The sequence below is a fragment of the Pseudopodoces humilis genome, chromosome 2 (assembly GCF_049639895.1).
Source record: "Pseudopodoces humilis isolate 2021_Gansu_Grassland_sample_001 chromosome 2, ASM4963989v1, whole genome shotgun sequence".
In the NCBI taxonomy this organism is placed as follows: Eukaryota; Metazoa; Chordata; class Aves; order Passeriformes; family Paridae; genus Pseudopodoces; species Pseudopodoces humilis.
The window spans coordinates 89,319,956-89,345,539 of NC_142201.1; the positions used below are offsets into that span (position 1 = coordinate 89,319,956).

The 25,584-nt window shown below is 39.2% G+C and overlaps 1 protein-coding gene across 1 annotated transcript in view; it reads left to right on the top strand.

Moving 5' to 3' along the window:
• The window catches only part of POLQ (DNA polymerase theta), a 48,258-nt gene that overhangs the window by 11,968 nt on the left and 10,706 nt on the right, over window positions 1-25,584 (top strand). Inside the window, exons 8-22 of the mRNA XM_014253283.2 lie at window positions 756-968; window positions 4,211-4,353; window positions 5,639-5,837; window positions 6,384-6,526; window positions 8,911-9,104; window positions 9,425-9,549; window positions 11,114-11,357; window positions 12,167-15,222; window positions 16,178-16,321; window positions 16,921-17,117; window positions 18,564-18,804; window positions 19,875-20,068; window positions 21,748-21,885; window positions 23,210-23,384; window positions 23,853-23,988. Of these exons, the coding sequence (XP_014108758.2) occupies window positions 756-968; window positions 4,211-4,353; window positions 5,639-5,837; window positions 6,384-6,526; window positions 8,911-9,104; window positions 9,425-9,549; window positions 11,114-11,357; window positions 12,167-15,222; window positions 16,178-16,321; window positions 16,921-17,117; window positions 18,564-18,804; window positions 19,875-20,068; window positions 21,748-21,885; window positions 23,210-23,384; window positions 23,853-23,988 (5,542 nt within the window). The remainder of the gene's footprint in view (window positions 1-755; window positions 969-4,210; window positions 4,354-5,638; window positions 5,838-6,383; window positions 6,527-8,910; window positions 9,105-9,424; window positions 9,550-11,113; window positions 11,358-12,166; window positions 15,223-16,177; window positions 16,322-16,920; window positions 17,118-18,563; window positions 18,805-19,874; window positions 20,069-21,747; window positions 21,886-23,209; window positions 23,385-23,852; window positions 23,989-25,584) is intronic.

Here is a 25,584-nt window from a genome sequence, read left to right on the forward strand (position 1 = left end):
AAAACATAACTGATTTGCAGCTTCAGTATTTTCAAGTTGTTCCTAAAGCTGCCAGAGTACTCTAGAGCAATTTCCCTCGGCTTAATATTGAAATAAATGAGTAAATAGAGGCAGTATAGCAATAATAATAAAGAACAAACAAGTATGTGCTGTGAACACTTCTGCTTAGATTTTTTATTTCTTACTTAGGTAGGTAATAGAGTATGTCACCTGTTGATTCACTGAGAGAAAAGACTGACTGGGAGAGACAACAGTAGCTATCGCATTGATTATGGAGGAGGAATAATTCCAAATGCTTATAGAATCTGTATTTCTTATATAATGGCCTGAAGCTCTGAAGGTCATGTAGAAAGATACATTCTAGACCTGTAGTGGGAATAATGAAGAAGGAATCCAGGGTCAGGATGGCAGATAAGTAAATCCTAGGTCCCTACTGTTTTCTCATTTTTATTTTATTTCTTTATGTATTCACTTTCAGTGCTTGTAAGTATGCAGTAAATAGTTCCTCTTGCTACAATGTGTACAAACACCTCAGAAAAGCTCGTATATTACTGTCAGTTGAATAGTGAAAACTTAATGGTGAAATTTCGCTTCACTTACTGGTCAGAAGTTAACTAAGGTAGTGTTGCAAGTCTAGTTCCTAACACTGAACTGTGAATGTTCAAGTTTGTTCTTCCCTTGCTGGACAGCAATATTTTTAGCTCTTAAATTCAGTCTGGCCATCACAAGGGTCGCTAAAAGCCACTTCTCCTCAGGTCTAACTTTCGACGAGCGGGACATCATTGAGGGAGCCTTTCGGCAGGGCCTGATCCGAGTGCTGGCAGCGACCTCCACGCTCTCGTCCGGAGTGAACCTGCCCGCGCGCCGCGTCATCATCCGGACACCCACCTTTGGAGGCAGACTGCTGGACATCCTCACCTACAAGCAGATGGCTGGGAGGGCTGGCAGGAAAGGGGTAGACACAGAGGGTAAGCAGAGTCTTTATTGACATTCTGTAGGAGTGATGTTAACTTGATTAAATCCAGGGCAGTACTTTGCAATTAGGGACTAATCATGATGAATTCCTTCGGTATTCTGTATGATTAGGTTAATCAAGATGAATTTGTTTGGTATTAATTTGTTTGGTATTAATGGAGTAAAAGTTGTAATTCCCGGGGGTAGTTTTCACTGCCTGAGACTGACTTTGGTATTTATATGTCAGTTACTTCAGGAACAGGCTTTTTTCTCCTTTGAATTCTTGTTAGCTTCTAAGGCTGTGTTGTTCATTCACCTTAATTCTGTGATCCATGGTCAGTTGACTAAAGCATTTAGAGTTTCAGTGAGAAAATTTGCAGTGAACTCTCATTGGACGGGCCTCAAATGTAAGAAATGCATTTAAAGTCTACAACCCTAATTTGACAAACTTCTGTTGTCTGAAATTATGATTTAGATTTATTAAACTTCTGCTAAACTTAGCCATCAATTTTATGGATCTTGAAAGTAGTAATGAGACAGAGACAGGGAAATATGAACAATAGTTCACAGATAATGTGTCACCTTCTTGCATACAGTGGCACTGATTGATGTTCAATAAAATAATCCTGCCCGTTATTTTAACTTGCAATGGAAATTTATCTTTGTGGATGATGTTTGCAAAAAGCCACATTATGCAAGCATAAACATTGTAGAAAATAAGAAGTTCAGCAGATGCAGGAAGTGGGATTTGCCCTCCTGATTGTTTGATTGGTGCTTGCTGGAGCCCAGTGTAAGCAGACTGTTCTTACGTTTAGCTTTCTATTTTTGCCTGAGTAGCATAGCAACAGAGCATTTTGCGACCTATATCTCTGTGAGCTCTCCCTATGCGTTCAAGAAAAGGGCAGCTGCATGCTGGATTTCAGAATTTTCCAGACCTTCTCATTTGACTGTTGCTGGCAGGTGTAAAATTACATTATTCCTTGAAGTTTCTTCTTTTTCTCCTTCAAGTAACAATAATTAGTACCCTTTTTGACAGTTCTGATGTGACTGTGTTGTGCACAGTAAGCAGTTGATTTTATGCTGATGAGCTTCATGAATGTACCATTTTTTTCCACTCCACAGAGTCTTTTGGATGAGAACATAAAGCTATGTTGCCAGCTGCTACTCTGTCACAGAGTAGGGAGACTGGAGGACAGCAACTTCAGCTGGGAAAAAAGCCTTATGTGGATATGAAATTTAGCTGACAGACAGAAGATAAATGCTGTTGGGTTGAATTCCTCCTCCTCTCCCAACATTGTAGTTTTGGATTGTCTTACATTTTGATTTTTTAATTTATTTTTCTTGATTTGATGGAAGTTTAAAAATATAATTTTGGAGAGTGAAATTTGTTTCTTTTGCATTCAGCAAAACTAACATTTTCCCAAGGAGAAGTAGGTAAAGCTGAACAAAACCTAGAATTTAGTTGGGCCTTTGTTGATTTTAATAGAGTTTTATGCCTAAATATCCAGAGCCTTCTGGTGTTTGTCTAGTCTGATGCTAACTGGACCTCTCCTAGTATTTTCCCCTAGTATCTGAAATATTCAATAATGGATATTGTTCCTTTTTTTTTGTTTATTGTCTACTGGATTGCAGTTATTAGCTTTAAATTATCAGTGGCATCTTGGGAAAGAATACCCCCCAAGGCATGTAAAACTGTCAGATAATGTAGAGCTAAGTGGATACCCATCTTCTGTTACATTTTCTTTTAGATATATCACTCTGGAAGAGTCAAAGGGAAGTTTTCAGAGGAAATTTCAGGTCACATCAGAACCAAAATACAAAATGAACAGATGTTCTTTATTGCTAAAATAAAAATAAGCTTTTCTTTCACAAAACAATGCTTTACAGGCAGTTTATCTTACCTAATCCCCAGTTCTGTCAAAAGTACATGGTCAACAGATATCAAAAGTTTCACCTGTCAGGATAAAAAAAAATTCCAAGACACATCCTCTGAGCATCATTTCATCCTGTAGTTAATTTACGTAATTATGTTTAAGCTGTATTTCCTTACTCGCCTACACTGCATTTATTTATTCTGTTCATTAAATTTAAGTGCAGTTGTGTTTTCATTACCTCTGGATTTGCTAATTACTGTAGCATTTCCACAGCAACAGTTTTATCCTAAATTAACATTCCCAGGATCATACTAAGATACCCACTACTAAAATTGCCTTCTGTCCAGACTACATGCATTTAAATCTTAAGAAGTTATCATAAATCTATCATGATATTTACTGTACAGCTAATCCAAAACTATAGTTTTCCTCTTAGTCAAAGGCATAATTCTTTTATCATTTGTTGGCAAAGCTCGCAACTAGCTAAGTTGCAAGGTCTTTATATCTAAGGTCTTCCAGTGATCCAGTTTCTCTCTAATAGAGAAATTTTTCTTTGTGGAAAAAATATCTTTTATGTTACTACTGCATTTTCCATGGCTAAGTTGTACTATGATCTCATTAAAGGATTTTACCCATTATTTTCGTTTTTCTTTCATGGCTCTGGGATGTTTTTCGTCTCCCACAGAGTTTCAGTAGTTAGAGATTAACTTAACAATGTCGGACAGAGAATTCTAAGGTAGGATATATTGAGATATACTTTCAGTGAAAGCCATGCAGGATACTTATGTGTATGTATGTGTAAATGCAGATATATGAAAGTTTAGACGTTGCATGGTTTCCTGAATCAGTAATTTTGGATTTCTGAATTAGTTATTTCTGGAGTGAAAGCTGATTGACTTAATGCAAACTGTCAAAATACTGTGCAGCTTTTAGGTTTTCCTCTTACTTTTGAGAATTTTTTCATTTCATTAATGTAATGAAAAAGTCAAATTGATGCCACTGTATATTATAGTTCCCGTCAACTCCAGAACAAGAAACAAGAGAGGTTCAGGAGCAAAGCAGATGCAGAGAGAGGCTGTGGAATCTCCTTAGATGACTTGACAAGACCCAGACTAGTTTAATGTAATTTTGAAGCTTGCTCTGCCTTGGTTCTGATGTACTATGCATCTCTGCAGTTCTTACATAGCAATTCATATGTACTGTTTAAGGTTGCACTTTTTTTTCTCTTCTTTTGTTACTCAGCTTTTTTGAAAATACTTACAGTTTTCCATTCCAATAATATGTCCTTGTTATTGAACTGTGTGCAGCTGTTACAGTGCTAAGATACAGTACTAAGGTAATTGATTTTGTATTTGTTTTGTTTTTCTTTTCTTCTCCAATAGGCGAGAGCATTTTAGTCTGCAAGCCCTCTGAGAGATCAAAAGGTGCTGCTCTGCTTCAGGGATCTCTCAAGCCTGTTTGCAGCTGTTTGCTTAGAAGAGAAGGGGAAGGTGTTGCTTCTAGCATGAAAAGAGCAATACTTGAGGTACAGGACACTCAGAGAGGGATTAGAACTGTGCTTGTACCCTTGGAGGACGGCTTCTTATGTGACGCCATCAAATGTTTTCTCTGCACTTCTTTTTCGTGTGTTTCCTCCTTTGTCAACCCAGTCATCATATTTGGGTCTGCCAGCTTGCTTCGATATTCAGCATTTAGCAGGATGTTTCTCTGCTTGCTGCAGATGGGGATGTGAGCACACTCAAAGAAGTTTTGCTATTGCATTTGCTATTGCTATTGCCTATTGCATAGGCAGAACTAAGTGTAATTCTTGAACTTTAGATGTGACCTGACATTCTTAGCTGGAGGATGCTTATAAATTACTGATTCAGTCCTGTAGGCTGAATTGGACCATAATGACATTTGTGGAACTTTGTAGGGTCTCTTACTTACCCCCTCAATTTACCTACTTCTTCTGCAAAGGAATGATGGAAATTTTGTGAATACATTTTTGGTGAGCAAACAGGGGTGGTACCAAATTTGCTCCCTCCTCTCTAGGGTTCCTATAGGAGTAAAAAGGACTGAAAGGATATTATTCCATGTAAATGAGCTTATATCCTTTTCCAAAGCTACTTTTGGGCTTGAACTTAGATTAGATACAGGACTCTTTAAATATAATTTGTTTGCTATACTTTTTCTGCCTTTTGAAAACTTCAGTGATGTTTAGAACTTAGTTGTCCTTCCATAGATTTTGAATTTCAGCAGACCAATGGAATTTCTAAATGCATGTTTCTAAACATGCATTATTTAGAGTTATCTAAAAGGCAGGGGTTCCTTTAAAGCAAAACCAAAATCCAAGGTGAACAAGATCATTCTCAATCAGGAAAACAATGATGGGGTACAGCATTCATATTTATTAAGAGAAACCTTCAGTATGCTGAATAGCCTTACAAGAATTCCACCTTCATGGTTTGCTTTTTGTATTCACAAAATTGCAATTTGTGTTCTAACATACTTTAATATTTCATAGTGTTGGCTAAGAAAAATGGCTCAGGCTAGTCTCAAATCTAAATTGCTGCTATGTGTATGTCCAGTTTCAAAGTAAAATTTTGCAAATCATTCTTTTCCACAGTTTAGTCCTCTTACTTCTACCCAAGATGACTGACTTCTTGCCAAGAAAGTCTTTAAAAGTTGGCTGTTGCTTTGCCTCACATTCCCCTCTCTGGGAAAATGGTTCTTTGAAACTGAGATGATGGATCACTCTCTGATTTTCTGATCTGATCTTCTGTGCTACTGCATCTCTGGCAATATGAACAGGTAGTTTTCTTCAACAGATCATAGTGGGGGGAGTAGCCAACACTCCAGAGGAAGTGCAGACCTACGCCTCTTGCACTCTGCTTGCATCCAGCTTGAAGGAAAGCAACTGGGAAAACGGGCAAGACAAAGCACCAGCTGGACCTATCGAGGCTTGTGTGGCATGGCTGCTGGAAAATGAATTCATTCAGGTTGTGGACTCTGGCAATGATGTGAAAGGTAAAGCTGGTGTTCTTCCCAGTGATTGCAGTTAGTTTTGATTTGCTAACTGAGTAGATGCTCACTGTAAATTAATAGTAAGGACTTATCTGCATTTTTATTTTATTTTAAAGAATTGTGTATCAAAAATTTTCTAGCTTTCTGGAAGGTATCTTGACACCTGCTTTAACATGTTTTGCATGTACATGTTTGTGAAAGGCACATCACATCACCTGCACATCACCTCTAAGACTGATGCATCCTAGTCTACAAATTCCCAAAATATCTTTAAACAAAGCAAACTTTAACCACAGGACTGGTGCATATTAACTGCAGACTTTTATTTTTGTATTTCTAAAGAAGAGAAAAAAGCTAATTTAGACGTAGGCAAGGCTAAGCCTGTTATTGTTTCAATTTTTCTGTTTTCAGAATGGAGGCATACACTATTTCTTACTGAAAAATCATCTGTGGAAAGTTAGAAATCTCTCAAATGCAACACAACCTGAAAAGTATTATAAGCTTGCACTGAAATGTTTCTCTGTGTAATATACATATTTTTTTTAACAGCAAAGGTTTATCACCCAACACATCTTGGCTCAGCTACTCTTTCCTCTTCTCTTTCACCAACTGAAGCCATGGAAATCTTTGCTGACCTGCAGCGAGCTATGAAAAGCTTTGTTCTGGAGAATGATCTGCATATTGTCTATTTGGTAGGTTCCTCATCCTGTGTCTTGTATTTTCTACTACCAAAACTAAGAGAAGACAGCACAATGCAAAGTTCTTGACACTCCATGAACAGAGATTTGGGTTTTTCTATGCTTTTCTTAGCTCATCCTTCATGAAGAAAAGCTTCTAAATTGAATGTTCTTCAGAATTGGTGTGTTACCATAGTGTCTATTGTGTAGGTAGATGCTGTGTGCCATTTAACCCCATTGTTGTCCCTCTTGACTTCCTAAGATTTCAGGACTTAATAAGTTTTGAGCATAAGATTATGGTAATTTTTCTGAGGCACTTGAAATGGATGAAACAGAGATTTTTGTACGTGTGTTTGGGATCAGCAGTCTTAATTTCATATTACTTTTCATTTATTTAATTCATATTACTGGAGGACCAGACAAATGTTGGGCATTTAGTGTCTATTTTGCTTCCAAAAAGCCTCAGAGAGCCACACCACTTTCTTTCTATGGGTGGGCCTTTCATTGTTTTAGTTACAGTGAAATTCATCCCTGATTTAGTTTACTTGCCTGGTGATACTGCCAGGGCTAAGGGAAGGAGTGTGATAAATCTTGTGAGAGAAGTGTCCCAGAGTGTGTCAAGATTTATGAGCACATACACTTGAAAAGCTGAGTACTGCTATTTAAGACCTTGGGAGAGGAAGCCATGAACTTGTGAAGATTAGTGAGGAAGCCAGATGGAGTTGCACTGAACAACTTGGGATTCATGGCTGCCAGAGGCCCATCATGCAATCATCAGCTGAAATCTGACAGTCAGCTTTAGCCTTCTCTAAATGGAAGGTGTATTCTCTTTTCCAGGATGATAAATCAAAGGCAGAATATGGGAATCTTGTCTGAAAAGAAGGTTCACTTCAAGAGAAATGTGCTTGCAATTACAAAGCTTGTTTGAGCTGGGAGACAGGGGCAGGCAAGAGTCTGAGGGTACCTGTCTCTGCTTGCTGTGTTCAATAACCCAGTTATGGGCTAATACTGGTAGATTTTTTTTGGATTTACTGCTGTCCCATATGTACTAATATCTCTGTTTTAGAAGAACCCATTATATTTTGTTCTGTTTCTGCTAGGTAAAATGAACTCCTTTGTGTTACGCACCAGTGAATTTTTCCCTGTTTGCATTTCCAAAACAGAGAAAAAAAAAAGGATGAAATTTGTTCCTGTTCTGGGGTAGAGGCAGTGATGGCATTATGTTTTATATGCTGTACTTTTTAATTGCAGCAGCTTGTCTAAGGTTATTTTAAGTCATACATTGTTGAACAAAATGTTCTTGAGATTCTCTTCTGTTAACTACTCTAAAACACTTTCTTGCAAGTCTGTTCATTTTCAAGGCCAAAGGTTTATTTCATTTTGTTGCTTTTTTAGTCTTTTTAACTATTGTTCTTCATGTGTTCCTTGTGGGCTACAGGGAGTTTATCTGCTAAAATTCTTTTTAGTTCTTTTAAGTTTGAATCTTTTACTTGTACAAATACAAGACTGAATTCCAAGCCCTTGTATTTTAGGAAAGTTGATTAAAACAAATAAGGATTTGCTGGACTAGGAAAATAGTTTTTTTTTAAAGAAAAAAACCAAACCACAACAAAAGCCCAATAAGCAACAAAAGATAAACCTCCATCTTAATAACTTTTGTTCTTCTCATCAGATGAAGAGGCATGGATGATTTACAACCACATAAGCATTTAGTATGCTGTGCCATTTCACATTTGTGCCAAACAACTCTTAGTTCTTTCAAAATAATTAATCTTGCTTTATATCATGAAAGATATGAAGACATTTTGTCTCCTCATAGAGAAACTGACTGTGCTGACTAAACATTAACAGAATTTGTTTTATGGCTAAAAAACAATAAAAGAAAGCTCTGGAGGGCTTTTTGTTAGTGTTGATAAAAGTCGAGATTCTTTTGTACTCCAGGTAAATGAAAGCTTCAGCAAGTTCTGGCAAAATCTGTGCCCTTCCTGCTTTATCAGATGATGTGGCAGTGGTTAGTGTGTTTACTCGTGGTTTTAAGAGGTTGATGGATATCTGTAAATTGTGTTAAAAAAATAATACAATTTTGTTTTCTTAAAGGACATTGTAGATACAGCTTAAAAATCTTTTAGTGGCTTGGATTTAAAGAATAATCTGACAAAGATTCTAAATTGTTTCATCATACCCACATGAGTCAGATCTCATCAGTACAAATATTAAAGAAACTGGATTAGAAGAGCTTTTACTTTCTTCATGGTACATGCCTGTGACTCAGTGTCTTTACGTAGTGCGTAGGATGCTCTAACCACATTCCCCAGGCTGTAGTTTTGTTTACCCAAAACTCTGTTTAGTTCTGTTTATTTCCTTGAAACAGTTTTTTTGCATTGTCTTATTTTCTTTAGGTCACCCCAGTGTATGAGGAGTGGACCACAATTGATTGGTACCAGTTTTTCTGCTTATGGGAGAAGCTTCCTGCCTCAATGAAACGTGTGGCTGAGCTGGTGGGAATTGAAGAAGGCTTTCTAGCTCGCTCTGTAAAGGGCAAAATCACAGCTAAAACAGAGAAACAGCACAGACAAATGGCCATCCACAAAAGGTAGCCACAGAATACGGGTGTGAATGTGCAGAGATTAGAGGCTATAATATTTGTAATGCACAGGCTCTGTGTCTGTTTTCAGGAACTGGCTCTTTTTCTGAGTGAGCTGATAGGTCAGAGAACCTGGACCTGGTCTGCTCTGGTCCAAGAACACTGGTGGCACAAGATGTTTGTGCTGATGTTTTTGGAAGCCATCCTCTCTGTTTCTTTTGTGTGCTATAATGTATTACTGTTCTGTCCTATGTATCACGGTACATTTTGCCATGTACTGTAATGTGCCCCGGATGACAATTTTATTTCTTCATGTTCTTCGAAAACAGGTTTTTCACCAGCCTTGCCCTTCTGGATTTAATCAGTGAGGTTCCTTTACAAGATATGACCAAGAAATATGGCTGTAGTCGTGGTCAGCTTCAATCCTTGCAGCAGTCTGCTGCCACTTATGCAGGCAAGTTGTCTGAGCAAAATACCCCAGGAATCTTAAGCTAGGCTGTTTTTATGTGTTTTTTTTGCAGGGGTGGGGGGGCAGGTGTTTGGTTTTTTTTTTTGGCCTTCCAGATTTGGGGCTAAGATAGCCACAGTGTGGTACTAACAGCAAACAGCCTTGTAAAACCACTTATGGATTTACAGCTTAACCTGTGGTTGCTCCTGCTGTGGAACCACAGAGTGTGCCGTGGGAAGGGGGCCAGCTGAGGGGAATCAAGCAGTGTGCAGCATGCTGAGGTCTGTGGAAATCAGCTGTGTACTGTGCAGGAACATAATTTGTTCAATACCTATATATATAGGTGTATATATACCTAATATAGTTCAATAACTATGGAAATTAGTGCAAGTCCCTTCTAAAGCTTTGCTCTATCAGAAAAGAATACCTTTCAGCATTGAGTAAAGTTTGGAGTCTCTAAGATGGGACCTGGCTTTCTTCTGAATGCAAAATTAATTGGCCAGAAGGTATAAGGTTACAGTTTTCAAAACAGTGAGTGGCTTCTGGGTCATTTAGCACCAGATCATAGGATGTCAGACAGCTGCTACCTTTAACTCCCTTAAGAAGGCTGTGTGGGAGTAGAAGTTACAGCCCACCATGAGACCAAGATATTTTTTTTTCTGTTGCCTAAATCCTTCATTACTCCCTAAGTGGGTTTTCAGTTTTTAAGACAGTTTTAGCTCAACTTGCAAAACCCTCTGTGTGGGTTGCAGTATGAGTCAAAGCCCCAAAATGAAAAGGTCACGCCAACTGATGCAGAGTAGTTTAATTTAATTCTGGTAGTATAAATAACTTTTTTTTTTTTTAACTTTTAGTATAAATAACTTTGTAGCAGTTTCATAATTCTGTATTTCCAGTGTTAATAATTTTCACAGCAGTAATCTGGAAAGTAGAATGAACTATTGATATGACATAGAGATAAGAGATAAGATAAAGGTTGTATTCTATAATCAGTGTAAAATTAGTGAGGGATGCCATGTCCTTCAGTGGTTCCCACAGTCTGTAGATGCAGTCTGTGAGTAAGAAACTGTACTTTTCTGTGCTCTTTTCTTCTCCCATACTCGGGGGACTGCATAGGGTTTGCTACCTTCTGTGATGCTCTCAGTAACTGAAATCCTGCAGGCCGAGCTCTGCTTGGATGGATGTCAGCACTGCATTTCCTCAAAGATCTGTGGCTTCTCTTAGTGACTCTCATCACTACTTTTTCCTTTGCCATTTTTTTTCCAGTATGATTGTTTCATAGGACTGCTGTTTCAGCATATGCATGTGCTTCAAACTTTCAACATTAGCATCTTAGAAAAATAGTGTCATTCAGAATTTCTGCCTCACTGATTAACTAGTTAATTGCAGATTGAGTTCTGCAAGACTAGCTCCTACTCATAGTTGTAATAAACATGAGTTAGTTCCTGTAAATAATGGGAAGGTGAGAAATATAAAGTGAGTGCTGATTCAGATCGGGGGCTGGGGAGTGAATCCAGCTTAGTAGAACTGGAGCTGGAGTTCAGACATTCATGTAACTTCTGTGTTCCAGGAATGATAACAGTTTTCTGTAATCGACTGGGCTGGCACAACATGGAGTTGTTGCTCTCTCAGTTCCAGAGCCGCCTCACTTTTGGGGTGCACAGGGAGCTCTGTGACCTGGTGCGGGTGTCTCTGCTGAATGCACAGCGTGCCAGGACCCTTTACAGCGCTGGCTTTGTCACCGTGGCTGATCTTGCTAAAGCCAGTCCTGATGATGTGGCAGCTGCTCTGAAGAACTCAGTACCATTTAAAAGGTGAGAGATCAGTAAGTCCAGAAGTCAAGTGAAGGAGTTTGTAAGGTGAAGGGTTACAGGATGAAACCTGCAATAAAATATTGCAACCCTTTGGAACTTCGTGTCAAATGTTAGTTAGAAGTAATTTGTAGGTCTCTCCAACTGATCACAGTCATTCCATGATTGCTCTGAAATTAACAGAAGCATCTTGTATTTACAGAACAAGTTTTTGAGACCTAGATTTTCTTCTTATTCCTCTTTTCAATGCACTGTTTAGTCCTGGGTAAATTGTCAGTGTTTTCTGGGGTGTTTCTGCTGCCTCTAAAAGGCAGCTCCACCATATGTTCAAAATAGTTGATTTATTACTGATTATCTTGTGGGATTCTCTTATGGTTTCTAAGTTAGTGCGGTAACAAACTTCCTTGATCAAGTACCTGTTGGACTGTGCCATGAAACTTGCCTGGTTCATGCTTTTGAACTTCCCTTTCTTTGGAAAATGGTGCATGGGGGATGATTCGTTGAGACCTGCATTTTGCCCTAGTAGCAAATTGGGACTTGTCTGGGGTACACTTGAACACAGAAATCTGGCAATGCTTTTGGGGCATGCAGCCAGTAATATCTTTCATTGACATCTATTCATTAGAAATCATTAGAAATAGTTATTTCCGATTAAGTTACTTCCCATCAAGTGCATTATATTTTAGGTAGAGTGCTTCTGTAAAGGAAGCTATGAAGACAGTTGGAATGGGAGCAGAAGAGATTAGTGCCAGCTCCTTGTGTTGTTTGTTATGTTCTGCATGGATATTTACATGTCTGTTACCTTCCCACAGCGTTCGTAGAGCTGTGGATGAGGATGAGGAGTCAGCAGAGGAGCGTCGGGCTGTGCGCAGCATCTGGATGGCTGGAATGAAGGGCTTAACTGAAAGAGAAGCAGCCTCTGTCATTGTGGAGGAAGCCAGGAGGCTTCTGCAGCAGGACTTGGCACTGATGGGGGTGCAGTGGAACCCAGAGTCTTTTCTCGAGACTGATACATCCTCTGTGATCAGCAGTGAGTCAGAAGTGGAAGACAGACTGCATAGATCAGATGGAGAAGAGTCTGCTGAGTCTTCTAGGGTGTTAAACAAAAAAGGGTGCAGAGTTCAACACTGTAATGGCCTTGCTTCTCAGATTGGAAACTTATCAAATATTAAAAAGGGATATAAAAGGCGACTGAGCAGTAGCACAGAAAGCTCTGTATTTGAGATTGAAGTCCTGGCCAGGAAACAGGCTCGAGCAGAGGAAGGCAAGGGTGAGCTTGTGTACAGTGCTAGAAAATGGCCAAATGTGTGCAGAGGAAATAAAAACACAGAAGAAATTTCTCTGTTCAAAACCAAGATGGATTCCAGAATAACAATCCAAGAGCATCTTACTGAGCAAGGAAAAACATCAACATTGAGAACAGAGTCTTCAGCCTCTAGATTGACTAAAAGCTCAGATACACATTTAAATTGGACTAGGAACAAAAATACTGCTTCAAAACTGCAGGGGTCACTTCTTGAAGATTCAAATAAGCTTAGCATAGACATAGAAAAGCTGCCCATTTTCCACACCACCATCTCTACAGGTAATTTTGTTTCAAACCAAAATAATAAGGAATTTATGCAAACAGATTCTGTAACTCATAAAGTTTCAAGTTCTGTACAGATGGGGGAAGTTAAGATTAGGAAGAAAGATAAAATGGAAGGATTATTTACAGGCCCTACCACCACTGATGAAGGCATGCCTAAGGGGAGAGCAGATTTTCAGGCACCTGTTATGTTGATGGGTACTCCACACACCAGTGTGGAGACACACAGTGCTGTAGGAAGTAGAGGAGTACCTGGTAGTGTTAGGACACAGGGAACTGACAAAACTGATGGTTGCCAGAATAAAAGGAATAAAACTCAAACAGGTGCGAGCTCTGCTGAGGCGAGGATTGATAAGCATTTTTGTCCTGGTGAGGAGCAAACATGCAATATTCAGATTCAGAATGCTGGCAAAAATGTGAGTGAAAAGCCCAATGGAATATTGTTACAAGCTGGAACACTGCAGAATGGCAACAGTCATCCTAAAGATTTTCTGAAAGGGTCTTTAGTAAAATCCAGTGGTGTTTGCAATGCAGATGGTGTTCAGAATGATCCAGCCTCTCATCTGTTTTCTGACTTTAGAGACTTTGAAGACAGCATCCATTTGGATACTCAAACTGAGATGATAATAAAACAGGAGGGAGCAGCTGGAATCACAGGACAGCAGGGGATACAAGGTTCAGAGCTGGCAGCAATACCACAGCAGGAAATATCAGAAAAACTAAGCAGTTTATGGACTGAGAATGATACTGATAAAAGACGGGCTGCAACAGTTAGGAAACTGAGCTTCCCAAGTCTTATCACAACAAATAACATTACAAAAAACACAACTCAGCACTGTAGTAATGAAGTTTTGGAGTCTGGAGGCCTTAATTTACAGCCTGTAGGGAAGAAAATAGAACCTGCACCTTGCCTTAAAGAAAGCGATTTCTCAGTGACTGACTCACAGCTACACAGTTTTCTACAAGATTACCAGACCCAAAATTCAGTGAAAGGGGAGAGTATGTCGAAAGACCTGAATAAAGCAACCTCCCATTTTGGTAGGGAACACGTTGTACAAGCAGAATGCCAGCCTGTCCCTGAAACAAGCCTAAATATGAGTGATAGCTTGCTGTTTGATGATAGCTTCAGTAATGTCAGTGACCTTTCAGCTGTTCACATCATGGATGTTGATGGAAAGGACCCTGTGGCTTTGCTTCCTCCAGATGGTGTTTTGCAGAATCCAAGGCCGATTGAGAATAAATTTGATGTCAGTGACAATCAGAAAGAACACGAGAATCCTGCACAGTGTAACAATGTGTCTCTAGCATCCTCGGATGTAATAGCAGAAGTTTTAGACCATGGAAACTCCCCGTCTTTTCTGAAAGACATTCCTTCTACATTTCAAGATCAGTCAGGATTAAGAAACTCAGTCATTTGTAACAATGACCCCCAACCAAAGGATTTAGTAGGAGATCAAGATGAAAAGCTCCAGAGAAGCCACCAAGCTTCAGAGAAGAATCCCCATCCAGTGGTGTGGACTGGATGTTCGTTTGAGCTAAGCCCAGGATTGCAGGATATGTTGGACAAATGGTCTAGCCTTTCAGGCATTGAGCCAGTTTCAGCAAGTTCCAGTCTGAAAGGAGAGTTAGTTTCTCCTATTGCTAGGCAGGAGGCAGATCCAGTTTTTGAATCTGACTGTTGTAAACCAGAGCCTTTGCCCACTTGCTTAAAAAGCTCTTTCAAGGTTAAAGAAAACAAAATGGAAAGCTCGTATCGTCAGCAAACAGCTGGCATAACACTTCAGCTCAAGGGAAGCAACAGAACATCCTGTCCTGCACCAGATAGTAATAATGGGTTTATTCCTCCAACACCTCCCAAAGAGCTTTTTCCAAAATGTTCTGTTTCTCTCCCTGTGAAATCTGCAAGAAAGGGACAAGTCACCTGCAAGAATGAAGGGCAGACGATTCAGCTACAGTGGAATAGTGAGGGCAGGGCAGAGCAGCAGGTAAAAACATTCCAGGTCAACCTTGGGTGTCTAGACCCAGCTGAGACAGATGAGATAAAAGATGATTCCACTATAGACCAAGGCTTTTCGCTGCAGCTGTCTCAGGATGTTTTTCCATTTGTTCCCTTAAGTGCTGAAAGTTTCACTATTATTGATGTAGCAAGCGACAAAGCACTTTTCCAGACTTTTGTTGCAGAATGGAAGGACAAAAGCAGATTCTCCATCTCGGTGGCGTGTGAAAGAACAAAGTGCCTTTTGTCTCCCAAATCAACGATTGGTGGCAAATTCAAGAAAGGTCAGTTTCCTGTTCCAGTGCATTATTTTGTGAACAGCATGTGGTATCTTCAGCTTAAAGCAGGCCTAGAGAAGGAAAGGATATGCAAAAAAGGAGGAAAATCACTGATATAACAGAATCATGGAATGTTGGGGTTGGAAGGGTCCTCTGGAGATTATCTAGTCCAACCCCCCTGCTAAAGCTGGTTCATGTAGAGCAGGGTGCACGGGATCACGTGCAGGCAGCTTTGGAATATCTCTGGGGAAGGAGATTCCACAGACCCTCTGGGAAATCTGCTCCAGTGTTCTGTCACCATCAAAGTAAATAAGGTTTTCCTCCTGTTCAGATTAAACCACTCATAAAACATCCCTTCCAAATTCTGGCCTTTTCTAGCAACCTCTTCAAGAGCTGAGATAGAAGCGTATTCCTTCCACTCTAAAAAGGATTTCACATTTGCCTGTCAAAAATCTATTTTGATAGTTAAGAAATGTTGTTGTTGTTATGGCAATGTGACAGCAAAGAATCTAACTGCTTAATCTTATCATTTTAAAGGAAGAATATGTTTATAAAGCAGCAGCAAACTGCATGAATACTTATGTGGGGAAAAAAAAATAAGCAATATTGCAAAAACTCAGAGACTGATCTGAATTTCACACATGCTTATATTAAACCAAGTTTGTATTTTGAAAATATTTGAAAATATGTAACCTTGGTTCAGAGGCAGTCACAGAAGAATATTCAGATGCTCTCACATACCAACAAGCTGCTAAAACTTCATTACTATCACCAAAGGCCTATCAAGGAAATGCTTGACACCAACCCTCCATCCTGTACTAACACTCATCTCCTTTGCTTTACTGAGACATGATAATATTAAATTTTAGGCTCAGCTGTATGTATTTGCATGTTCAGGATCCCAACTCTTCTGTATTTATGAATGCCACTTGATAATAGTAACTTAAAATTATTTCTTTAGTGAGTTCTCCTCAGTGGATGCAAGTTAAAGATGACGGATTTCCTGTCCAAGGATGTGAAGACATCTTGGTAGTTGGACTGGCAGTGTGTTGGGGTGGAAAAGATGCCTACTATATCTCTTTGCAGCAGATCCAAGACCAGGCTGGTAAGTGAGCAGACAGGCTCTGCTGCATCTCAAAAACTCCTTCAGCAGATAAGGTTCTTGGAAGTGCTGGAAGTGATTGTCCCAACCCCAGCTCCATTGTGTAGTGGAGTCACGTAGCAGCCTTAGGTGTTGAACACTCTTGAACAGGTTTCTGTGGATACATCTATAGTACTGTATAATAAGGGCAGGCAATTGGCTCAGACACTGGACTCTAAGCATGCATATGGCTAAAACATTTGCTAACTCCCAAGTTCTCTTTATCTAACTTGCTTTTCCCTTTCAATCTCTTCCAATTTTTGCTCTCTGGGACAAATCTAGTGCTCAAATGCTGAACATAGCCCAGTCTGTGCTAAGTGACCTCGTGACTAGGGTTTGATTCCTGGCTATCCTTTGTTTATTAGTACTGACACAGCATATTGCTCTTGGGAGCCTTTTCTGGTTTGATAAAACATGTAATGGTGCTATAGATGTATTGTTATTTGTTCATAGTTCAATTGTGGCTTTTGTGCTTTAAATTAAAGATTTTCAAGATTTTTCTTTTGCCTTTTTTACCATGTAATGGGTTAAAAGATGATTTTTGCTTGCATTTCCTTCCTTAGAAATCAGTCTGAGTTTGGCACCACCACCTTTGGACCAAAGCCTATCTGTGACAGAGAGACTGAACCATCTGCAGCTGTACCTGCAGAAGAAGCCCAAGAAGGAGCACTCACTTATCATGTATGACTTCATTCAGCACTACAAAACTCTGCTGATGGCTTGTGGCATCTCCTTGGAAGGAAGTTTTGAAGACCCAAAGGTTTGCAGGATTAAGAAATGTCACTTGGGTGAAACTGCTAGTTTAAGCACAACAGTGGAAAGGCAGGAGTGCCTTCTGGTATTTCTGTTATTTAAGTATGAATCTGTCAGGAGGTTTAGTGAAATTTTCTTTCAGTGGGCAATCTAGAACAGTATTTCGAGGACCTTTGCTTTGCTATGGATGTTCATGGTACCTGCAAGAGAAACAAAGAGTTTCAGAGGTTAGCACATTATTCTTTCATACCTTATTTGGCAGGGGAAATGAAGATAAATCTCTCCCCAGTCCCAGTGGACAAGACTTAACTTCTGTTTTGTTGCAGTAAGAAGTCTGGGACTGAAATGTCACAAGTGCTTCTGGTCAGGTTATTTATTCTGAGAGCAGAAGACTTTGTAAGCAAGAGATTTACCCACTCTGCATACAGACCACTTTTCAACCCCTATTTTCTCAAAACAAAGTTTACATGGAATTTCAAAAGGTTTGGCTAGCAGCTGTAACTCACATGAAACACTAGCTTGAGGTAAATCCACCTTGTTGCCCATGTTACAAAAAGCTCTGGGTGCACAAAAAATCCTGTTGATTTTTAAAGCTTGCTTTGCATATGGGCTGAACAGCTTCATGCCAATATTCAGCTCTGCAGGAAAGTAGCTAAGGTGTTCAACACAAGGAGACAAACATAGATTTCTTCATACCAAGACATAGTTCTAGGATGAAACTGAAGAGCAGTAAAAGCATCTTTCCCTTCACTGTTCCATGTAATAGTCCATGTAATAGTCATACTCATGTTGGTTCATTTTAGTGGTACAATACATACACCCTCCCCAACCCTTTTTATATACATGTGGGTTTTCACTTGTGCTTGCATGGCAGAGGCAATGTAAAAATCTGTGCTTCATCCTGTTTTGACACCAGAAATTAAAATATACATATAAATTGCTTTGAAGAGAGGGGTTTAAACTCTACCAGGAGTAAAATATCCCATGCAGAATTCTCGGCATTAGTCCTGTTCTGCAAAAGATAGGAGAGCTCATCTTGGCTAATATTCTAGATCAATAGCAAGTTCTGATCTCTACAAAGTCATTTTTCAGATTAAACATGTTTTGATCCTGATTTTAGTATTTATTCCCTTTGAGTTAAATTTTAATAAGTGAAAAGACACTTCAAGATGTGTTTATTTGACGGAGGATAAAGTTTTCAAAAGTACAGAAATAGCTTTTCTTTTAGAAGAAATAACTTTTCATTCTAACTCAAGAATTAAGCTCTTCAGTGACTTAGGTCCTCCTGAAGGTTTTTACTGAAATGATGTAACAAATTATTGCAGTTTGCCTGCCAAATGAAGAAAAATAATATCTGCTATAACCTTGAATTAAGCCCTGGTTAAATATTTGCATTGTATTATGACTAAAAGGTAAAAAAAAAAAAAGTCTCACGGACATCTCCCTTTTTAAGGTTGCCTGTTGGCTGCTGGATTCTGGCTCCAAGGAGCATACCCTTCACAGCATGGTGACCAACTTTCTCCCCAGTGAGCTGCCCCTGCTGGAAGGAGTGGGCACCGGCCAAGGGGTGCAGAGCCTGGGGCTGAGTGCCAGCAGAGACCAGTCAGGGCGGTACAGAGCAGCCATAGAGTCTGTGCTTGTCTTCAATGTCATGGAGCAACTCCTCAAGGAATTAAAGAGGGAAAACCTGACAGGTAAAGAGACCTACCCAGCTTGGGGGCAAAGATGGAGGGTAAATACAGCTGTGCAGCCACAGGCTGAATTATTAGTGCAGGAGAGAGGTGGTTTGGAAATTCTTATGTAAATATGTTCTGTCAAAATGTTCATTTGTTAAAATAAAGGAGGGAAATTCCCTTGGAAGCATATATATTCTGAAAAAAAAAATTAAAACGTAATTTTTATATCCCAAATCTCCACCAGTTCCAGTGGTTAAGGCTATAGCAGAGTCTATTCTAAGTCTCTAAATCAAGCAGATTTGTACCTCCCAGGTGAGTACCCTGGGCATTCTGAGGGACTTGGGGGTCTGTCTATGATTTCTCATGAGCACTTTCAAAAGTTTTTGTATTTCCGTGTCAGAAGTAATTCTTAAAATCCTCAAATGTTTTCTGAAGGAGTTTTCTTGCTGCCCATATGGCATGATTTGTCATGTATGCATTGTGTCCATGAAACTCATGATTCCACAGTGAGTGATCCTGTATATTTGCACTAATAATTGCTGAGTGCTTATGCTGTTTTAAAACAAGCCATCAAAAAAAACCCCAAAAATATACCTCTTGGTGGTCACTATGATAGTTTCCCCTAAATCATATCCAGAGCCAAGGATTATGGTCCAATCCTGCTGAAGTATTTTATTGCAAATTTACCACATTGTTTATGATTGTTACAGTTGAACCTTAGAACATTTTAAAAATATGTGGGTGGTGGAATTAAAGTATATCAAGTTAGAAAGCCTTACATTAAGCATTTCTGCAGTTTATAAAATGTTGATATACAGAGAGATGTATTTTTTAGAAAAAAAAAATTGTCAGAAGCTTCTTTCTTAAATACTTTTGTGATAGGAAGTTCTGGAACACTTTTTATTATGAAATATTTCTTATTCCAGAAACAAAAGGACTTAAATAAAATCTACAGTAAAAGATTTCAGTGTGTCAGAACATTTCAGTATTTCCAAAACTGAGAATTCTCCTTTTTTTTTTCTTCTTCTTTTTAACCAACGTGTTTATCTATTTTATAAAAGATTTTCTTCCGTTTGTACTTACTGCAGATGTGTTTTCTAAAGTGGAGATGCCCACCCATTATTGCTTGGCTCTGCTGGAGCTGAATGGCATTGGTTTCAGCACAGCAGCCTATGAAACCCAGAAACAGGTCATGCAGGCTAAACTGAGCCAGATTGAGACCAAGGCGTATCAGCTGGCGGGGCACAGCTTCTCCTTGACCAGCCCTGATGACATTGCAGAGGTACATGAGGGGTGGCGTGGGAGGGGGAGAACTTTCCCTGTAATTATCATCAAGAGGCTTTGGCTGAAATTAAAAAAAAAAAAAAGTCTTCATGGGAAGATGGCGTGAATAAAATCCAAAATGCAAACCCATCTCTGCTGGGAGGTCATTTATCCTTACACTCATTCTGAGCTTGCTGCCTGCAAGAGGCTGTGTCTCTCCTGCTTGTTACTAATCATTCTGGTTTCTGCCAACTTTAGCAGAGATAAAGAAGGTAGAAGTGAAAGTATATAATTTGGAAATGAAAAACAAGTTAGAATAAGCATGTGGTTTGTATAGGACCTCTCAGGATGCATGAGATGATCTGCCAAATAAATGGCTTTTGGAGTATTTTGGATGAGTGGTACAGGACTGGAGCAGCTTTTTTTGCTATGCCAGTGTCCCACACACGAGATGTGGTGTCATGTAGTCTTGAGTCTAAGAAGAAATGCGCTGAAAAAGTTTCATCATTACCCTTGCCCTTGTACAGGCATGAACGAGGAGGAAAAACTGCTTTAAAAGTTTTGAATCAACATTGTCTGCTTTTAAGAACCTTTTAAGAACTGTTATTTTTTAAGGTCTAAGAAACAGATTTCTGTGTAAAATAGCAACACTTTCATTCCTGAAGAATTTCACTTATATTTTTTAATATCCATTACATGGAATAAGTGAAATAGATTAAAATTGCCGTGCATGGTTTTCTCCCCTTTTTTTTTTTTCTCCATATACTATTTTCTCACTGAGGGGCTGTACGTTATATGGAAGCAGCTATCAGTAAAAGAAATTCCACAGAAATATTCCTTCTTTGTTGCAAATGTAGAAGTCTTGCCCAGTAACAGTAGTCTAAGTTAGAACTCCTTCAGTTTGACTCAGGTTCATGGAAAAGGGGAAGTAAAGTTTTGTCTGAAATGCTATTTTCTGAACTATGGAAGCCCTTATCTCATGTAGAAATTTATTACGAGTCATGTAAAGTATCTTGTATAAGTTAATGGAACTTTACCCTTCTAGTTTTGTGTCAGTAAAACTTCTGTGCTACATAGATGGGCAGGAGAAAAGCCTTCTGTTCCCTTCTGCCAGCTGTGAAATCAAAGACAATAGCTGCTAAGTAGTGTATAATGCTACACAGAAACATAAAGTGAAAAATTAAGAGCTGTATTCTGTCTGTCACCAAATGAGCATATACCTAATTTTCTGGTTTTTGGCAATTTGTTAGAAAAACTAATATTCTAGCTATTCTCTAAAAGGTATTTGTGACCACCTCCTTCTGTACTATTCATATTGTTCTGAAGCCTGCTCGCTCCTAACACTTCTTTTTTTTCACCAATGTTCTTCCCACTTTCAGTCATCTGAACATTACATTTTATTACAGTTGACTGTCAGTAATAACCTCACTTATTGGATGGAGTTAATTACCTTTTCTAAAAACATACCTGTGATCTTAAACTTAGAGTGTTCAGAAAATGAGATTTTAAATTGCACTTCGTAGTTAATTAAAATGAGGAGGAATGAATTTGATAGCCAGGATCTTTAATCAGCTTTTTAATTACCTGAAGCATTTGTACTATCCTTTGGCTGGAACAAGCTGTTTAAGTGCTCAGTTGCTTTTGTTTTCTCCTGGGAGTAGTGTGCAGAAACTGATTTAAAAAGCTGGCCTCTTTCAGGTCTTGTTCCTGGAGCTGAAGTTGCCACAAAATGGAGATGTGAAAGTCCAAGGGAACAAGAAAACCCTGGGTTACACCAGAAGAGCAACTGCTAAAGGAAACAGGGTCAAGCTAAGCAAGCAGTTCAGTACAACCAAGGTACAGTAAAATCTGTTTCTAGTCTGAAAGTAAATTTTAATTGCCTTTTGCTCCTCCAGTTACCACTGGAAGTTCAAACTGGGTTCTACCTTCTCTCTTAGCAGAGTTAGTAACTCCTACTCTTCTAAAGCTTGAGTGCAGTGAGGACATGCCTATAAATAGCAGGCTTCAATAAGAGTAAATCAGGCAGAATCTGATTTCCCAAATCACGTGCAAGACCAAAATAGCACAATAATTTTGTAAAGCCAATAGCAGAAGAATTTTTCCACATCAGCTTGAAAGATACTTAAATACCATGTCGACTAAATACAATATTTTCTCTTCCTGCTACTATCAAATCTCTATTTTTTGCTTCAGAGAATTTGTCTTCAGAATGGCTAATCTGATGTCTTATCAAATTTAGTGTATCAGAAGCTTGTATAATATGAAGGCTATTGACATTCTTGACAGTAGATAAATATTGTGGACCTGTATTAATACCAACTGCTGCAGGCTAATGAGTACTCTTGCCAGACAAGTGAAATTAGCAGATATATATGTTCCTGTTTTCAGGATTCATTAATCTGTGTTATTTTCTTAGTTCCCCCTTGTTCAGTGTAGTCTGTACTCAGAAGACAGGTATTGATTTCTGGAACTCAAGTGGCAGCGAAGACATTGGATGCAGTGGTGGTGGCACAGCAGGGAGCAAGAAGCAAAGGGAGGATTTCCTCCTTTTGTGATGTGGAGAGATGAAGCTGCAGCTGCCTGTGGCACACAGAATAAAATATTCTTTTGAGAAATGTTTGCATGCCACTGTCTTTTGAAATTCTTGTTAGTCCCTTCATATTTCTGATTTAACTGAAAGGATTTGATTGCTAGTAATCAGCTTTGTCTTTCAAGGAGCGTGGTCAAGGGCTTCATTTGGTGTTCCTAGTGTACAGATAGGAGAGAGCAGGGAGAAAAATATGCAAGAAGATGGAGAAGTATTAACTCTGGACAAGAGGAGACAACATGGGGGACCTATGGCAAGTGATGCTTTATTTCACCATTTCAGGTGGTTTATTGGTTGGTGCAGATTAAGAGCGATCATGAGGGTGCAGAAGTCCAAAGGGAAGTGATTGTTTTCTCCTGGGTAATAAAACTGCAGCTATGTCAGGTGGTGCTTTGATTACCCAGGTGCAGGTGGTATAAGTGGAGAGTATAAATAAAATCAATTTAATTTTAAGGTAGTGACACTGGAAGCTCACTGTGGGTGAAGGAGTCACTTTTTCCTGCAGAGCTGCAAAAACTTTGTAAATAAAGTTTTAAAGACCATTGATTAGTTGTGCCCTTTTCTTCCCACAAGGATGTTTTGGAGAAATTAAAGACACTTCACCCATTGCCAGGGCTGATATTGGAATGGAGGAGGATCAACAATGCCATTACTAAAGTGGTGTTTCCACTACAGAGGGAAAAGCGATTGAATTCTGCACTGGGAATGGAAAGGATATATCCAATTTCACAGACTCACACAGCTACAGGTGAACAAGTGCGGGCAAATGCCTCAGTTCTTACTGCTTTTTTTGTCTTTTTGTATGTGTGTGCAGCTTTTCTAAGAGGAAAAGATGGGAAATCAACCCTGTGCTCTGCTTCAACAAAAGATACTGGTATATCTATTTGACATATATCTGCCTTAAAAACCAGATGTGTTTAAAATAGCTTTTGTGTTTACTGAGCAGTATTATTCATTTCTTGCACATATTGCCATCTAAATCCCTGACTCCAGAACAGGTTCTGGATTTGGGAGTTTCTTATTAGTGGTACAGAAATGGGGAACCATCACAAGCCCATTAAATACAAATTACTTTTCCTTTTTTAAAACTTTTTCAGTGGTTGTGTCCTCTTGCTCTCCTGCCTGTTGTATTTTGGAGATGCAGTGTGTGCAGCTGTATTGAGTTAGAGAGACTCCTTTTGGAGCCTTCCTTAGCTCTGCCCTGTCTTCCTTTCAGGTCGAGTAACCTTCACAGAGCCAAATATCCAGAATGTGCCAAGAGATTTCGAGATTGAAATGCCAACTGTGGTTGAAGAAAGCCCACCCTCCCAAACCCATGGAAATGTTAATTCTCCTGCTGCTTTGAGGGGCAGGTAGGAGGATCTTGACAAAGCTTCTGTCTAATCTTAATGTGGTTGCGTTGTCAAATTTCTCTTTTCTGACTTCAGCTGTGGCTGCTGTCATGTCAGTGTGACTTGTTATGCAGTGTTTTTCTTACAGAGGAATAAGTACCTAAAAATCAGTGATACATGAAAGACATAATAATACTAACAGCATGTGGTTTCATGTAGCTATTTGCTTTCTTTTTGATGTTCTTTGTGAAACCCTTCAGTGAGATTAGTGCTATATTCCCATTTGTTGGAGGGAAAGCTTGAGTGTGAAAATAACTAAACTGAAGTTAGGATCTGGTTTGACTTAAGAACTACTCTGAGAGAGGATAGAATATTGTGGAAGAAGCAGAAAGAAATTAATTTGTTTAATGCTGTGTAGCTCCCTTTGTAAGGGAACAGGGGTGAACATGCATTTCATTCTTTGTTAATAATTTTATTTGTGATAGTGACCTACAGAAACTACCAGGTAGAAGAAAAAGATTTCTACATTTAGTTTCTCTTAACCAATTGCCCTGTTTTCTATGATTCTACAACTCTACTTTGGCAGCATTATGTGCCAGTGCCTAAACAGATGTGTGGAGGTCTAGTGAAACCCCAAGGTCAATGTTTTAGCATCTACCTTGTGAGCTTTGTGGCTTCCTACTTGGTGGTGCTTTTCTGCCCTTTCAGTTTCTCTTTCCGTTCAGGTTCTTGTCCTAGTTGTGTCACCTGAGTGACTTTTCTAAGCTTTTTCCCTGCAGCAAGATGTGAAAAATTTCAGAAGGCTTTTGGTTCTTCTATCTGGAGCTTCCTGCCACCATGTGTTTAACACCTTTGTGCCTTGGGAAAGTAATGAGAACTCAGGAGTAGAAGGATCTTGTCCATCTCTCCCCAGGAGAACCAGGCATAGCCATGGAGGCAGGAATGTCATTCTGAGATAAAGCTGTGGCAGTGCTCAGGCTTGCAGCAGCTTTTCAGGATGGCTGAGGAGTGTGCTGGTTTCTTGGAAGTCTTCCCTGTAGAGAAGACCCCATCAAAGGCCTGGAGTGCCTCCCAGACTTTGGGAGGTCTGTTTCTCAGGCTGACTTTTCCTACATTTTCCTACATTCCTTAGTTAAGCAGCCACTGTGTTAGGAAGATGGGCAATCCTAAAGGCACAGAAATACCTGCTGGCACAAAAGAAATTGCCATCCAGCCAAGTCTGATCAGACTTCCAGACTTTGGTCCAAACTGTCTATTATCTTACTAACTACTATTGCTACTCTTTCCTCCTGCTGTAAGAAGCTTCTGAACAAATGACTGTAGCTAAAATAGGTAATGGTATAAAGCCCTTACATATTTAACTAAACTGAGAACCTATGCTGAACAGTGTGATTTTCTGCTGTAGCCAGACATGCAATTGTCCCTCACCTTTATTTCTTTTGAAATTTTATTTCTGTGATTTTTGTGCTTTCATCTCATTGATCCCTACCATTCCTGAAAAGCCAATATTTGAGAAGAAAAGGAAGTGCACAAGGGAGAGGATGATGTTTTTTCTGTGCTCTGCTGAAACTAGTCTTGATCTCAGAGATGCCTTTTCATTTTGACAAAGAATTTTCT